At 34.0% G+C, this 17155-nt stretch overlaps 2 protein-coding genes and 1 pseudogene across 6 annotated transcripts; 2 read left to right on the forward strand and 1 right to left on the reverse strand.

The window, feature by feature from the left end:
• The first annotated feature begins 376 nt into the window (after positions 1–376).
• LOC129314367 (sodium/calcium exchanger NCL-like) lies at positions 377–5914 on the forward strand. Its single transcript, XM_054957794.1, has 7 exons — positions 377–3515; positions 3967–4162; positions 4285–4345; positions 4474–4622; positions 4719–4992; positions 5088–5393; positions 5498–5914. The coding sequence occupies exons 1-7, from the start codon at positions 3131–3133 to the stop codon at positions 5768–5770; spliced, it is 1644 nt and encodes a 547-aa protein (XP_054813769.1). The 5' UTR covers positions 377–3130; the 3' UTR covers positions 5771–5914.
• Positions 5915–7902: 1988 nt separating this feature from the next.
• On the forward strand, positions 7903–10332 carry LOC129314359 (PLASMODESMATA CALLOSE-BINDING PROTEIN 5-like). 5 transcript variants are annotated; one of them, XR_008594085.1, is made up of 5 exons: positions 7903–8394; positions 8527–8554; positions 8697–9309; positions 9401–9622; positions 9861–10332. XR_008594085.1 is itself a non-coding variant. In XM_054957783.1 (3 exons), the coding sequence occupies exons 1-3, from the start codon at positions 8022–8024 to the stop codon at positions 8854–8856; spliced, it is 561 nt and encodes a 186-aa protein (XP_054813758.1). In that variant the 5' UTR covers positions 7903–8021; the 3' UTR covers positions 8857–10332. The 5 variants fall into 5 exon arrangements, 1 of the variants encoding a protein (XP_054813758.1); XR_008594086.1 differs by having other exon boundaries at positions 8697–9099; XR_008594084.1 differs by having other exon boundaries at positions 8697–9622.
• A 4234-nt stretch (positions 10333–14566) lies between these two features.
• The window catches only part of LOC129313256 (RING-H2 finger protein ATL40-like), a 3211-nt pseudogene continuing 622 nt past the window's right edge, over positions 14567–17155 (reverse strand).

Consider the following 17155-nt stretch of genomic DNA (forward strand, 5'->3'; position numbering starts at 1 on the left):
CAAACATCAAAATTTTTTTGAAAAGTGGGAAGGCAAGTTATTCATTTTTTCTTTCTACAAAGGTACCAAGTCACCATAAATACTTAGATATTAATCAATAAATTGTGAGTAGTAATAAATTATCATAGGAGTTGGTTTAAAATCATCTTCAAGGACTTACTATCTAAAAAATGGTTTATTTCAAACTCATCTTAAAAAAAAACTAATAATGAATCAAATGGATTAAATAATAATTGAATAATAAGTATTTTTAAAATATAATAAAATATCTTTTTAAAATAATAATAATAATAATAATAATAATAATAAACAATCATTATTATTCATTTATATTTTTTCATCTTTTAACAATAACAGTAATCATACTCACAAGAAATAAACGTAATAACAAATAAATTAAATCATGATATGCAGTTAAATAATAAATAATTATTTTTTTTGCCTCACGTTTTTTGTCATAAGTAATGTTGACTCACCATAGGCATCAAATTCATTCTACTATCATGAGTGACAATAAGTCTCCATAGCTACATTGAATTTAATTGAATAAATTTTCAATATATAACATCAGAAAGATGTTAAAATAAAATACTTAGTAAATAATTTAAGATTTCATATTATAAGGGAAACATAGAACTTTAAAAGGCATTAAGGTCAATTGTACGTCCATGAGTGACAATAAGTTTTCTTAGGCACATTAAATAAAAAAAGGATTTTAAAATTACCTTTTTATATTGACAAAGTGAATTTCCAAAGTAAGAGAAAGTATAACAACAAAAATATTTTCAAAATATAAAATGAGAATAAAAAAAGTAAAGCTAAATTATTTTTGAAAATTAAAGCACACCAACCCACATTTTAAAAAATTGTTTTATTTGCAAATGATAAATTATTTTCATTTAATTTTCTCTTTTTATAAAAATCATAAATAAAGAAAACCATTGACACTAATCTCTATTTCGAACTACATGAACTTTGATCCCTATAAAAGGATACATAGGCCCCAAAAGTCAATTTTGAATCAAGTCCCCTTGTCGTTAAATAATTATTTTATTTGCACTTTATACACAATTGAATAGGCATTAAGATAAATGGTCATATAATTTTTGCACAATAAGTTTAAGGTATTCATTCTTACAAATAGATATTATGGAGTTCCTAATACTTTCCTCACACATAATTGACCCCCGAACCTATCTTGATTTTGCAAACTATCCTTTTCATTTTCTTTTAAAGGTTTTTCAAAAAATTTTCTTAAACTTTTAGTGGCGACTCCTTTAAATCGATCTTTTTTTCAAAGGTTGAATCCTTGCTTTCACACGCCGTCCACATCACATTTTCAGATGTGACATTTATCTCTTTAGGATTCCGCCAAGAAACTTAACCAACCATCTTTATCTTCAAGAAACTTAGGAAGAGAACCCCTTGGCTGAAATCCATGGAAGCTTGGATGAAGAAATTGAGTTTAGATCCTTGTGAGAATGAAAGGGATGGGATGAGCAAGATAAAATATGAAGAATTGTGTAGGTTTTGTGGAGGTTTGATGATTGAAAATAGAGGTTAGGGGGCTGAAAAATAAAAAACAATGAAAAGAAAATGAAGAAAAACATGAACTAAAGAGAAAATGAAAGAGATAATGAAACGTGGTGTGTAAATCTGAAAATGAGGTGAATAAAGCATGATTCCTTATTGCTTCAGCTGATCTCTCAATTAACATAAAAGAAAACAAAATTAAAAGGAAATTTGGAACTATGTCACACTTACTAAGTGACAGTCTTTTATTAGCTTGTAAATAATTTAAATATGTGTTAAATTAATCTCATACATCATTCACATTTTAAACTATCTATTCCACCCAATTAGTTCTTAAAACCCAGAGGCCTTGCTAGCGAAATGGCTCCACTGCCACTTGCCTGTGTTTCTAGAATAACCAACACCCCAATATTGTGGTTTTTTGGTCAGTTCACGTATAAGACCAGGAAAGGCTCTGGCCCCTGTTCCTCTGGAATTCTAGAAGAATGAATTCATTTGACAAACATGAGAATGAGGGAGGGCTTGAATACCCACGGGCCTGTCCATCTCAACACCAGATTCTATCCGTTGCAGCATGTGATTCACCACAGGTCCGTCATTCATAGCCAAGCCCAGCTCCATAGATTGTGGTTTAGAATTCTCCCCTGGACCCGAAATAACGAATTGGATGGGAGGTTAGCAATCCTTTGTTTTGGGCCCGTACTCAACACTTCTGGCCCAACTTTAATATGCTTGGATGAGCCCATCACCTCAGCGTCACTAATCAGCCCATTACTCAACACATCAAAAGTGTTTTTAATGCCTAAGAATTTAGGACTTCCAAAGTAAATTGTAAATAGATTTTCTTAGTAATTAATATCACAAAGGGGAATTTTCTCACGGCGTGAGATCTAACATGCCACATTTTAGATTTTATTTTTTATAAATCTTTATATATTATTTTGAAAATAGATTATTTTCATTTATTTTTACATTCTTGAAAGATGTAATATTTCTAAAAAAATTTAGAGAAAAAAAAGAGCTACTTATTAAGGGCTTAGCTCCTTTCAAGAAAGAGGGAGAAAACAAGGAAGCTACTAGAGTAGACTCTTGTTTTTTCAGCGCCCAGGCCCATGTTGCAATTAAACTTTTGATGTCAAATTTATTTCAATTAGACACCTTTTCTCATGCGTTACAAGTCATTTGAGATAAGTCATGCTACTCTCGGGTTATGAATGATACAGTTTGTTGTAGATTTTATATTGTCCATTGATATGGACGTTGAATACTTAATAATTTTATCAATTTAATAGTTCTTATATGTTTTCATATCCCTCGGTATAGCACAATCTCAATGACGATGTCCACTGGACATTCAAGGTTATTCACAAGTTTCGAGTCTTACACACATAATTTGCTATCTTTGTTTCATGCCTTGTTCTCGGGGGAGACTTTTCCCATGCTCAATCACATTGCCTCCTTCTCCACACAAAGAAAACCAACAAGGAGTTTGGATCTAAACGCGAGTGTATATAAGATGAGGTACGGAAGACACAGTATCGATTTCAGGCATTGATTGGTAGAAGTGATGATACAAGCCAAACCGTAACATATAACAATGGGGTGCAAGATCACATTTCTTTGCCTTATCGTCTTGTTCATCTTACCAAGTTTCAGTCTTGGTCGACCTATCATCAACCAAGGAACCCTAGAGTTGATCTCTGATGGAGTCCAAGTTCAAAAGGAATCACGTAACCTTGTACATCTAAACCAGAAGTTGATTTCAGCAGATACTTGCACAGAGGCATATGAGTCTCTTCCATGCACCACCGCAGTTCTAGGCAATGTGTTTCTTGTTCTTGTCTATGGCTACTTGATGCTTATGGCAGCCAAGTTTATGTCATGTGGCAGTGAGATTTTGCTTCAGATAGTTGGGCCTGGTCTTGTTGGTGGTCTCTTCCTTCCTGTCTTGAGCTCAATTCCTGATGCAGCTATCATTCTTGGTAAGCTTCTCTCTGCAGCAATCTCTATGTGTTACCTGTTCACCTTTCAGCCATCTAGGATCTGCATTATTTATGGATTCTTCCTTTTTCCTTGTTTTTCTACTGTAAAATATGGATTTCAACTTCAGGGCTCATTGTTGTTAAATGAAATCCGTGTAACAAGCAAAGAAATATCGATTCTAGCACTCAAGTTTGACATGAAAACTGGTAAGGAGACTGCAATTTAAAAAAAAAAAAAAAACCGTTTGGTGTCTATGTTAGACAAATACATGACTTATTTTTTGGAGTCAGAGCTTCAAATCATAAGAAGTCAAAGTTTCTTTTTCCTGCAGATATAACTTATCCATTTAACTTCTTTTGTTTAGCTTTCTGTGAATAATAATGAATTCTAGGGTGTGACAATTGGAGCTTGAAAGGTAATGTTGACACTTTTTTTTGTTTGTTTCATCAGCGTCTGGACTATCTGGAAGCAAAGAAACTGCTCAGACTCAAGTCTCTGTAGGGATAGGCTTATTAGCTGGATCAACTGTATTGCTTCTGACTTTACTGTGGGGCTCTTGTCTCATTGTTGGAAAGTGTGACCTTGAAAACTCAGTGGCAATAGATCAGAAAGACACAAAAGCCTCTAGCTTGACTGGTATATACCTATTATTATCTATTTGCTTTGAGATAGTTCAATGCTTATTATTACTTGAGCAAGTTTAGGCATGTTCAAGGTAATCCACTCGAAAAAATGTATCAACTGTGTTTAGGCATGTTCAAGTCGAACTGGAGTTCTACTATCATTCATTATCTGTGTTTCCTTGTTGATTGTTTATAGCCTTTATCAGGTAGTTGCCTTTCATAGTCACCTTTTCATGAAATATCTTCTGTAACCATTACAAAACCAGTTTTGTTGCTGGCAAAAAGGATTGAACATAGTACTGATGAGTTTTTCTTCAAACATTCAATAATGTAGGTTTTTCAGCGGTGGATTCAAAGGAGAAGGCTTGTCTATGTTAAACATAAGAACTTAATGTCAGGCCTTCTAGAACATCTAAAGTCACAAGTTGGAGGAGGATGGTTCCTTAAAGACAATGGGGAACCTAACACCAAGGTTATACAAAAGTGAGTCAACAAATTCAGTCTTCTATAGTCAGTGTTTGACAATATGAGCTAAACAAAGTGAGTAAGGTTGTCTACATCGATATGGTAAACTTACAGGGTATTTGAGACACTTGATAAGAATTCTGATGGATGCATAAGAGGAAAAGATTTAAGAGCTCTGATGTTAGGAATGCACCTTAAGGAAACAAAAATGGAGTTAGACGAAGCCGTGGAAGATATCATGTTGGATTTTGACAAGTCTCATGACTCAAGAATTGATCAGGAAGAGTTTATCAGAGGAATTACAAGATGGCTTCAAAAAGCTAAGCGCTCTGCAAGAAACAATGAGCAGAGTCCCTCAACACTTGAGCTCTTGAACAACTTTCATAAAGTATATTCATCAACCAAATTAAACCAAGCATATTCATCAACCTAGCTAACATATAAACACCTCATTGATAACATGTATATATCATTCATCTGCAGAAAACAGTTGAAGAACAAGATGTTTTGTTAGGTGATCATGGTGATGAGACCATGGGAAGTGTGGCGAAAAATCCAAGGTGGAACACTTTGAAAGCAGTTCTGATGCTGCTTCTGGGAACTGCAATTGCTGCCGTGTTTGCTGATCCTCTTGTAGATGCAGTGGACAACTTCTCAACAGCCACAAGCATCCCTTCCTTTTTTGTCTCATTTATCATCCTCCCTTTTGCTAGCTCAAGTGAAATTGACTCTGGGCTGATCTTTGCAAGCCGAAAAAAAATCAGAACAGCATCACTCACATACTGTGAGGTTTGCTTCCTCCTTTAATCTTGTCTGCATCAAACTAACCTGAAGCTTCTTCTTAGAATTAACCTATGAAACAATAACACTTATATAACATGACATTGATGCAGATATATGGGTCAGTGACAATGAGCAACATGCTTTCCCTATCAGTGTTCTTGGGTCTGGTTTACATTCGTGGCTTGACATGGAATTTCTCATCTGAGGTACTCATCATTCTAATTGTCTGCACTATAATGGGTCTCATTGCCTTCTTTCGCACCACCTTCCCTCTTTGGACGTGTTTTATAGCCTTTGCTCTTTATCCCCTGTCTCTGTTACTAATATATACTCTTGAAGATTGGCTTAAACGCTGTCATTTTATCCTGCATTTTGCTTCTTAGTGATATCCTCAAGCTGTAAATCATTCAGAAAGTTTTGTTTGATATTTTGTATGCCTTGACAGTTGACACCCGTCACTCCGCAGCTGAGCTCCATTGTAAAATAATGATGCAGTATAATAAATAATACGAGCAAACATTCCACAATATGGAAGGTGGCACAAACACAAACAAAATGAATATAATAATTGATAGAAGATCTGGCATCACACATGGGCCATAGCAGCATAATAATTGCAAATCACAGAAAAAGAAAAGCAGCTTCATCTTAACCAATCCATTGCCTATGTGAATGTTTGGATTAAAAAAATTCATAACTGAAGCTAGAATCAAATAAGATTAGAAAAAAAAGTTTACGACTTTAACATGATTTATATTTAAATATCTTTTATTTAAAAATTAATTGAACAAATTAAAATTTATTTAAATTATTTAATTTAAAGTTAGTTGAAATGTAATATGAAAAAAAATAGACATGAATTTTGTTATATATAAATATATTTTGCAACTCATTTGATATTTTTAAGAAAAATAATGGACTTTAAATTACAATTTTTTTAAGAAAGAGAGAATTTAAAAATCTAAAATAAATTTATAAATTTCAAATTAATTATTAATATTAATATTCATTTGATATAAAATATAAAATTAATAAAACGTTGAATATTATTATATAATACAATTTAATTTTTAGACTTTATACAACATTAGTAAACAATCTCCCATAATTTGTGTTATAAATACTTTTTTAAAAAAATTACAGTTGATTCCTCCTTTATTTTTTTTTTTGAAGAAAAAAATGAACAAAAATGAAAAATCTGACATAGGCTTCCCCCTTCTAAATCTACAAAAGATTTTATTCTCACAATTGGAAGAGAGGCGGAAAGAAAAGACCGAAAATTCTGATATTCATTTGCCTTGTATAATGTGCAATGCATTTTACCTTCTCATCATGAGCCAGAATTTTAATTTTGAGCTTCCATATGAATTACCCAATGACCTTTTGCCCCTTCAAACTAAAGTTAGGGGCAATCTAATGTAGCCTCTATCAAAACAAATGACTTTTCATACAGCATGTAGTGCGTCCAGTTCTATGGGTGGGGTTGGGACAACAGATTTTTTTCCCTATTTATGAATTTTATTATTAAATTTTTATCACAATTTTTTATTTTCATTAAATATTAGTAAAAAAAATATTATTTAAGTATGTATATTTAATAAAAATAAAGTTAAGAACTTATTAACTTTTTAAGTGGGGTTAATAAATTTAAAAAAAAAATTAGTTAAAAAATATATATTAAAAAATAATTTATAAATAAATTTAGGAGTACGTTCATTTTCTTGCAAATAAGAAATGAACATTGATGGCTATATAAAGCACCCAGCTTTTCTCAAGTATCTGTGCACTGCATTTCCAAGCATAACTTTTGAAAATTGCATCGTGAACTGCCCAAATTAAATGGAGTAACTTATCATTGAATAAAAATTAATTGCAGAAGTGGATTAATAAGATCAAAGAAACAGTTAGCTTCTGGAAAGAAACGCTTCGGCAAAAAGACAAAAAGTCCATATTGTTGAATTTCATTTTTATGACGGTAATGATAGCAAGATTTAGGATTATCCAAAATTAATTTTAAAAATTTAAATTTAAATTTCTTTGCCTATAATTTTAATATAAAAATATTTTTATAAAATAATAATTATAAAATTGTCTTAATTTTAAAATTTGAATCTATTAAAATAATAAAAAAATATCAATTAAAGAGTATTAAAAAAATTTATATCAGTTAAGAATTATTTATTGTTAAATATAAATAAATACTTATAAATTTAAGTTAGATTTTTATTAATAATTTCATTCAAATTTTAATAATTTATTTTATATTAAAAATAATTCATTTAAATTTTTTATTTAAATTTTAATAATAATTAATTTTTCATTGATATAATTTTTTTAAATATTTTATTATTATTTTTTTAAATAATAACATATTAAAAATATAAAAATAATCAAATTGGGACGGTACTCATCACTTTACTGCTCCTCCGGGTCTACCCGTTACTATCCGTAACACTTGAGTTGCAGTGTGCAGGCAAGATCAGCATTCAAGGCGCACATCCCCCCCCCCCCCCCCCGGGGGATTTCTCTTACAGGGAAGAATGTAACGGTCTCATTTTCTGCCATCTCAAAAGGCATCTTTTTTCACGTTAAACTTCACTCAAAACCATCACATTTTCACTAAGTTTCTGAAAAATGCCCCAAATCTTAGCTTTTTCGCTACATTTTTCTCTTTTTCTTGTTATTGTCCTGGCCTTTGCTCCTCTATTTTCCGATGCCGATGTTAGCCCGTCGTTGAAAGCGCAAGGAGACGGCGTTCAGCCGCAGGAGCTGTGGTGCGTAGCGAAGAACAACGCTGAGGACGCGGCGCTGCAGGCGGCGCTGGACTGGGCCTGCGGAGCAGGGGGAGCTGATTGCGGCCTAATCCAGCAAGGAGGGCCCTGCTACGATCCTTCCAGTGTACAGAACACGGCGTCATATGCTTTCAACGACTACTTCCTCAAGCACGGCTTGTCCGATGACAGTTGCAACTTCAATAACAACGCAGCCCTTACTTCCTTGAACCCTAGTCAGTGAAGCTCTCCCTAACTCTCTTTCCCTTTTTAAAATCGAAATCACATCGACAGATCTTTCAGTCGTCGTTTAATTTTTTTTTTGGGGGTTAATTTACCGAATTCTCTTTCTTGTCATGCACTTTCAGGTCATGACAGATGCAAATTCCCATCCAGGTAATTAAGCTAAAATTGGATTAGGTCATATTTTCAGAGACTATATACACAAACATTGTTGTGTCAAGAGTAGGCTGTATCAATGCTTCTTAGCTTTGAGTTTGATGCCCACTGAAAGTTATGGTTCATGCTTGCGGTGCAGTTTGACAGTGAGCAATGGGAGCTTTACGGGAACAGCTTCAACTTCAACTGTGGGATTGGGACCAAGTGAAGATATAAGTAGCTGCAGTGAAGTTGCCTGGGGTTGGAAGTGGTTTTGGCCTTTGATTATTACACATTTGCTGATTATTGTTTCAAGATAGTAAGGAGTGAATGGACCTTTTTTTTTTTTTTTTGAAATGAAGGAACTAAAAAGGTTTTTCCTTCTTCATATCATACCAGCTAGACATTTAGGATCACAATGTGTGTTTGCCAGAGCATTATTAAGGATTTTGTATGTTGTTGTCGTATGTTTTAAACTTGAGCTAGCTCTATTTAGTGACTAGTTACAACGTCTCAGCTCTTGAAGACCCTGAATGGCCTCAGTACAACGTATTTGGAAGAAGGTAAATTTATAATAACTAAAAAAAATTATTAACATCATAAAAAGTGTTACTTTTGCAAGTGCTCTTGATCACTGCACAATCTAAAGCACTGGAGGGGATTCATATCCTACCTTCTGTGTATTCTACACTGAGTTTCTTCACCCTAGGATATCTTGTTACATCTTGGGGACCATATTTCCCAACGGACATAGTCAAACAGTTCGTTCCATGGTAATCTGTCTAGTGAACACTAAGTATCGAATGCAAGGAAAACCTAGTATCCTTAATGATCCGCAATTTCCTTTTGTGTGTTATGCTTCAGAAATTGCCACATCACGAGCAACGGTGCGCCTAAATTCAGGAAACAACCGAAATGCCAGGGAAAAATGCTCTGTATCTGATCTCTCAAATCTTAGTGAATAGAGATATGGAGACCTGACCACGTATAGTCCTGAAAATTGATTCTTCGTGTTGGCTAGGGATCTCACGAAGTTATCTAGTTGGTGTTAACTAACCAACCGCGCTAGGCACACAGTAAAATAAGGTATGGTCTTGAACTTGCTCAGCAAATCTGGTCTGTCATCCGGTTTAGTGGTTACTTGATCTCCCTTTCATGAGTGATTTCCTTCAAGACTTTGTATGTGAGACGCAAAGCCAATCACTTGTTGTAATCAAGAGGCCTGAAGATATTTGTTACTTGAGCAATTGTGAATGTTAATTGTTAAGAATCTTTATGGCCCTCAATTCATCACTGAGATTCTTTTTCACTATCCTGCCTCCAGTGTTGTCTTATTTCTGAGAAAATGAGATTTGCGTCAGCCATTGATGAGACTGTGAGAGCTGTCTTCTCTGGTAGAATGAAAACGTCGATGACTTTGTGAAGCTCTCTTTCTTGCCTTGTTTCTTAGGCTTATCTTTCTGTTATTGAGCAATGGAAAGGAGGAAAAGTAAAGGATCACTACACTCACAGATTATTAGTCGCTGTCCTCTCCCTTTCAAAGAACAGTAAGAAAAACTTCACTTTCATGCTTTTCTAGCATTTGTGACAGTGAAATCTTTGCACATAGTTAGGTGTTAGTTTCACACTTAGACTTCAAGAAAAAGTCCACTTCTTCGGGTTTGGTTATTTAATATAGAGTAATAGAGATCGAAAATAAATTCTACACGTACGGTTTATTTTATCTCTTTATTTGTATTTGAAAGACATTGTATTATATATTCCATTTCCATTATACAGCCAAGAGTTCGACCAAATCTCGACACTCGAAGTGATCGTTTTTATTCTTTGGCCATGTCAGAAATATTATGATGTCTTAAGCTGGTCGAAATCTTCAATCATCAAACAAGACCTTAACAAAATCCTATGTGTCTTGGAGTTGAAGATAACGTTTGCACTTGCAGTCTTGTAGCACTAATTCCCGGGCACCATTAAGCCCTTCATTATTTTACATAATAATTCTGTTTTTTATAATAATTCTGTTTTTCAATGAAGTAACTAACCATGCAATGTGTGCACAAATCTAACCCATGCATTGGCTATGTATAGTTTCACCCAAGCCTATCCAAATTAGTAAAGCTTAATATCTGATTTAAAAAGTGACCGATATTAAAAGGAAAAGTAAAAGCAATCTTCGTGGACAAACTCTACGGAACTAATTAATCATCGAGCATTCATTTCAACAGCAAAATCATATCAAGATCGAATAGCATGCCCTGTCCTCTTAAGAACTCAATATTAGAAGCTTAGAGTTTTACAATATGAAAGTTAAAGCTAATAATAGGGGTTAACACACAACCTACAGTAGATTGCAAGCTTAGTGAGGGAGGTTAACATAACATGCATCTTATGCAGGTTTTATTTCTAACAGCTCGCAACAGGATGCTAACCCACCACTAAAAAATATTTTTTATATTTTTTTAATTTTAAAAATTACAAATTCATCATAATATTAGAAACTTTATCTATCATTAATTATTAGCATCAAACAATTAAGTATGAAAATATAATTAACATATAAAAGTTTAAAAAATAAAATTAAATTTGATATTAATTTGAGTAAAGGTTAGCGGGCTAACCTTTTCCCCCCCTTTTCTAGCTGAGAAATTCTGAATTTATTGAAGTAAAACGTAATAACAAAGACAATATAGGAAAAAATAAAGTTAGGATTTATCTACAATTTGCCAATCTAATAACTCATAATTCAAAAAATGTTGAAAAGAATTTGAAGGTTGATATATAGATTATTTTAAATGACTCAAAATGATTCACATATCACTTTGGATGGCACTACTTCAAATGACAGCACAACAATTAAGAGTTTGAAACCCACGTAACCTTAAAAAAAAAAATCGATGGCTATATTGCTTATGCCTACCTAAAAATATTTTACTCAAATTAAATTGTAAAAAAATCTTTAGTTGAATGCATGCTACACTAATACACTTAACTAGTCATGAATTTATAGCTATCTCATCTAATTAAATGTGACAAGTAATAACAACAGCAGGTAATAAGCATGTAATTTGAATTATTTTAATAATTTTAATAATGATAAGGGTTTGGAAATTGAGAGAATGATCATGTGATTTCTGTCTTTTTTAAAAAAAAATTATGGACCAATCTACAGGTTAGCCTGTTGTGAATTTAAGCTATAAGAATTGGATCAAAATCGTCCCGCACATAAATGAACCCATTTTTAAAATCCAACCCACAGTTTTGTTTTTGGCGTATCGGCGGGTTGAGCTGGCCATATTACCAGCCCTAATGGTAGCTAGTCCTCACATAGTCTGCCACCTAATCTCCATATTTATTTGATCTCACAAGCGGTAACAATTGTTTGAATTTTAGTTAACGAACACACAGCGAATCACAACGATATCTTCATTCATCAGGGTAAGTAATTTCAATACTCCTTAACTTACATCATCCGCTTTACTTCAATCCCAAAATCATGGCATCATCCCTCGTCCCTTTTTCTTCTCAGGGAAAACTGCACTTGCAGACTTAAATATCAACTTTTCTCGTAGAATTTTAAAAATTCAAAATTAAATTCAACTAAAATTTCATCAAACTTATTTAAGGTTATATTACTTTTGGCGAATTTGAAGTCATATTTAAAAAAAACGTAATATTTATTTTTAAAATAATGATGTTGTTGTTGTAAATCCTTAAAATTTTGCAATGATTTTATTTGTATTATAAATTAAATTTTTTAAATTTTTTTATGATAAATTTTGCCTAATTTAAGTGGTTTCAAATGATTTTCCCCTTTCCTCTTCAGCAATAATGTTTATTGCAAGATTAATATCAGCCCGACAGTTGCGCTCTAAAAATGGAGGTATACATTGGAAGTCTAGGGATTTTCTAAATATCCCCTAAAATGGAGGAGGCTTGGAATTTAAGGACTTTATGGGCTTTAATGTGCTTTCACTGGCGAAAAGAGCTTGGATAATCCTTCAACAACCAGAGAGTTTATGGGTAAGAGTGCCGAAAAGTATCTATTTCCCACATTGTTCTTTTCTTAATGCTGTAAAAGGGCCCAAAGTATCGTGGATTTGGGGTAGTATTTTGGTTGGTAGGAAGATGTTGGAGAAAGATTTGGGTTGGCAAGTGGTTAATGGTAACTATATCGAGGTTTGGAAAGATCCTTGGATCGTCGGGGCCTCGAATTATAAGCTCTCTCGACAGGTAGATGTGGATATTGATGAAGAATTGGGAGTATCATCTCTTATCTCAGAAGGAAGATGAGATTTAAGGTTAATCCAGGGACAGATGGAGGCGATTATGCTTCAACTTATTGCAAATATGCCAATCTCAGCTTCTTTAAGACCTAACAAGCTGATATGGGCTGCTGCAAAATCTGGTACTTATGTGGTTAAGAATGGGTACCGTTTAGAATGGAAGAGAAAAACCCTGTCTTGTTCTGAGACTCAAGATATGAGGATCTGGAAAACTCTTTGGAAATTGGAGGTTTCTCCAAAAGTGAAACAATTCCTGTGGTGCTTGCTAAACTCTACCTTAGCTACTAATGAGACTTTGTTCAAACGGCATTGCAAAAAAGACCCTCTTTGTTCTATATGTGGTAAGGCTCCTGAGACAATTGAACACCTTTTTCTTTATGGTGATTGGGTCAAACATGCGTGGTTTGGATGCCTGCTTGGTTTAAATATTGATTCTTTACCTATTCATAGTATCAAAGAATGATTTTCTACTTTGTTATGTGGGGAGTCTCCATTTGATATTTATGGAAAGGCCAATATAGTTTGGTGCTGTTGGATTATTTTGAAATTAACCAAATCCAAGGTGAGTTACTATGATCTGAAACGTTAAGTTACAGAATTTCTAGACTGCTAAGGGACTATTACCACTCAGTTTTGCTTCTAGTGTGGATATTAAGACTGGTGATTCTCTTTGGTTAAAACCCCTTTTTGGAAATGTGAAAATTAATTTTGATGGGGCCCATCGGTCTTCGGATGATAGTGCAGCAATTGGTGTGGTGGTACGTACTGCTAATGGGTTTATGCTAGTTGGATGGACTACAACGATGGTGGTAGACTCAGGTTTTTTATCTGAACTATATGCTGCACGAAGGGCATTACAAATAGCTGAGTCTTGGGCCGGTACAGGGATTATTTTAGAAACGGATTGTAGTGTTCTGTTTGAATGCTGCTCTAACAGGTCGTTAATATTGTGTGATTGGCAATATCGAACTCTCTTAAGTGACATACTGGACATAACTGAATCCTTTGATAATCTTTCCTTTTATCTCATCTCTCATAGAGGGAATTGAGAGAGCTGCAGACTGGTTGGCAGGTTTTGCTTTAAAGGAGTTGGGACCTTCGAGTTGGGTGACTTTACCACCACCACCTCCTCTAGCTCTTCTTCTTCTCGAGGACTTGAGTGTGCAACAGAACTGTGATGGCTTGCCGATAGTGGATGCGGAGCGTCCAGGTGTTGGCCGATGGCTTATATTTGAACTTTTGTTTCATTTACTGCTTTTTGTTATTTGTTTGCCTTTATTTGTTTTGGTTTTGTGAACTCTCGGACGTTGGCCTCTTACAGTTATTTTCCTTTTCAAATGAATGAATCTCTTCAGGCCAAAAAAAAGAGACAGTTGCGCTCCAATCTACACTCAATATTAGGAACATTATGTTTTAACTATTTTTTGCCATTAAATTTAGCCACTTTAACCTGACAGAGAATTATGTTAAAAACTTTTTCTGAACTGTAATTACTCTAAAAATTAGAAATTTCTACGAGACTTTAGAATTTCGCTGCCAAAATTTCTTAAAGAAGCAAATATTATCGAAGTCACTTAAAAGTTAAAACTACAATTTAAAACCTAATTTTTTTTAAGGTTTAAATTTTTAAAAGTTTGGCTTCTTACTATTACCAAAAAAAAAAAAGAATTATTAACTTCTGCTTTTTTTATTTAAGATTTTCTAATTATAATTTTCATCAAACCAAAATAAAATGTAATAATGTAGCGAAATATGTCGGTTACATTGCATCAATTGTTGTGTAGTTAAGTGCCAAAACATAATTTCTCTTGTATTTTTGTACAATGAGATGTATTACAAAATTGAAAGTTGAAACACATTCTGCCTCTCACTTTTCTTCTTTTATACAATGCCCTCTTTACTGCTAAATTAATTAAATTTACGAAAGATTGGCCAGACGATACACCTCCCCAATATGTCCCAAATCCTTTTTTTTTTTTTGCCCCAAAAAAATGTATAACCACAAAATCAATTAAGAAAATGGCAAAAAAAAAAAAAATGAACTCAGGATGAATCACTGTCTCTCCAAATCACGATCAATATTATCATCGATGGTAGATGAAGAAGAAGAAGGTTGGATTCTTCTGGAAGATCTTTCTCTACTAAGTATTCTTCTGAAGGAGCTCAACCTTGAAATCGAACCGCTGTTTTTTAGCTCCACTGCCGTCTGACGTACCTTCTGCAGCAGGGTCCGCAGGCGGAGCCATCGGTAAGTCATTAGCAGCAGGCCCGGCCCGGCCGACTGGACCCTCACGTGGCCGGGGCTCAAGCACCGGCCGAGCCATCGTTCGACAAATCGGGCACGTCGAATGAGACGATAGCCACCTGTCAATACAGGCCACGTGGAACACGTCCCTGCAATTTGGAAGCAGCCTCGCCTCTTCTCCATCTCCAGATTGCTTAGACAAACAGAGCATTCCATCACAGAGGAATCTCCACGGCGGTCGCCGCCATCTTCGCTGTTTTCGTTCCGAGACTTGTCTTTTCTTCGTTTGAAGACGAAGGTGGGGAGAGAGGCAATGACGGTGGGGTCGAGCCCGGTGTTGTTTGGCGGATCGCCTGTGGAGTATCTGGCGACGGCGAGGCTGAGATGGTGTATGGCGGCTCGACGGCGGGCTTGGCGGTGGAGGACGTACCTGGCGTAGAGATGAAGGGCGAAAACGAGGGCTAAGACGAGTGACAAGAGATAATAGCTATGAGCAAGATTTGCTGTTCAACTTGGCGTCTTCGGAGTCGGGTCTTCTGGGAAATTTGCCACAGGAAAGTCGAAAGGAGTGGCGGCGTCCTGGGGACTACTCATGATGTTCTTCAGAACAGTGACACAGATGCACTCAGAGAGAGAGAGAGAGATGCAGGGACGTGAGAAGGGTGTATCGTGTTGGATATGTGCTCCTTCGCTATGTTTTTGTACGCTTAAAGAAGGAGACAAGTTCATTAGGGGTACAATTTACCTATGACGACACGTATACGTGTTTGAATCTTGACTTTGTTTTACTGGTGATTTGAATCGACCTGTTTTTGTTGTGAAGTTGATTTAAAAAAAAATGTTTGATTATTTTGTTCATAAAAATTTTTTGATTTAAGATAGATAACACAATTTAGTTGATTTATAGTCTCGTCTTATTTATAAGAGAGAATAACTATTCATAAATTATGTTATTAAATCTTTATTATAAATTTTTTGTATCCATATTAAATTCTCAAGGAACAAAATTATTAATTATTAAATTGTTACACAAAATTGATGAATTTGGAAACTTTTCTAAGCATCAATAAAACGTTAAAAATGAATAATAAAAAATCGAATTTAATATTATGATAGAATTGAAAGATAAGTTTTTGTGTTCAGACGAAATGCAAAGCAAAACAAGATTAAGGTGGTTTTTTATATTAAAAAGAATTAAAAAAAGCGTTGAATGTGGTGGTTCCTCGGAAGACGGGGGTGTGAATGACTTTTGTGATTTGTGAAACGCGTGGGTGTGAAGGGGTTGAAGGAAAAAGATGATGAAATTGCGAGAGTTGTTTTGTTTGTTGATGACCTTGAAAATGCAAAAGTCTAAGGGGTTTGCTAGTATAATTATAACTAAACAAGAAACTTAATTTATTAAATCCCAATTAAGACTCTGACCCTTGAAATAAGATGTATATATTGAAGTGTTCACGGGCTTTAATTTGTTCACCGCCTGGTTTTTGTACTAATTGCAAATATAGGCAACAGATATTTGATCAAGGAAGGCAACTTCTTCAGACTTGCATTGAATTCTGCAACAATGGTCTCCACATGTTTACCAAATAGACAACATCTTAGACTAATAGCTCTGGACTCTGGAAGTCGTTGCTACTTGCTCCAAAGTCTTATTGACTTTTCCCAATGTTTTAATACCTATAATTATTTTTTAAATATTTTTAATCTTTATATTTAAAAAAATCGAGTGAATATTTTATTTTTTATGTTTTTATAATTTTAATTTTTTTAATTTTTTTAATTTTATAAGAATTAAAAATATTAAAAATAATTAAAAATAAAAATAAAATTTAATAAAATTATAAGGATTAAAGACTATATTTTTTTTTAATATATGCATACACACACGCTAACTGTATATTGTTTCATAGGCAAAGGTTGGTAATCCAACATGTTAAAGGTATCAAAACAGATATAAACAAATTACATTGAACTAAGCTGACATGAGTTAATCAAAATTGAAAATATAAATAAAATTTGCTCTTATTTTTTCTAGGCAAAACCAATCAATTTGATTCGATTTAGATATTTTTATTAAAATTTAAATCAAAT

This window comes from Prosopis cineraria, unplaced genomic scaffold, assembly GCF_029017545.1.
Source record: "Prosopis cineraria cultivar Desert tree isolate PC_DT_omini unplaced genomic scaffold, ASM2901754v1 PC6, whole genome shotgun sequence".
Lineage (NCBI taxonomy): Eukaryota > Viridiplantae > Streptophyta > Magnoliopsida > Fabales > Fabaceae > Prosopis > Prosopis cineraria.

Bases quoted from the DNA above. Each gene is read 5' to 3' on its own strand.
- LOC129314359 (XM_054957783.1), top strand. From the start codon at position 8,022: ATGCCCCAAATCTTAGCTTTTTCGCTACATTTTTCTCTTTTTCTTGTT. The intron at 8,395-8,526 runs GTCAGTGAAGCT...ATGCACTTTCAG, and splicing joins CCTTACTTCCTTGAACCCTA to GTCATGACAGATGCAAATTC. The intron at 8,555-8,696 runs GTAATTAAGCTA...CTTGCGGTGCAG, and splicing joins AGATGCAAATTCCCATCCAG to TTTGACAGTGAGCAATGGGA.
- LOC129314367 (XM_054957794.1), top strand. From the start codon at position 3,131: ATGGGGTGCAAGATCACATTTCTTTGCCTTATCGTCTTGTTCATCTTA. The intron at 3,516-3,966 runs GTAAGCTTCTCT...TTGTTTCATCAG, and splicing joins TGATGCAGCTATCATTCTTG to CGTCTGGACTATCTGGAAGC. The intron at 4,623-4,718 runs GTGAGTCAACAA...GTAAACTTACAG, and splicing joins AACACCAAGGTTATACAAAA to GGTATTTGAGACACTTGATA.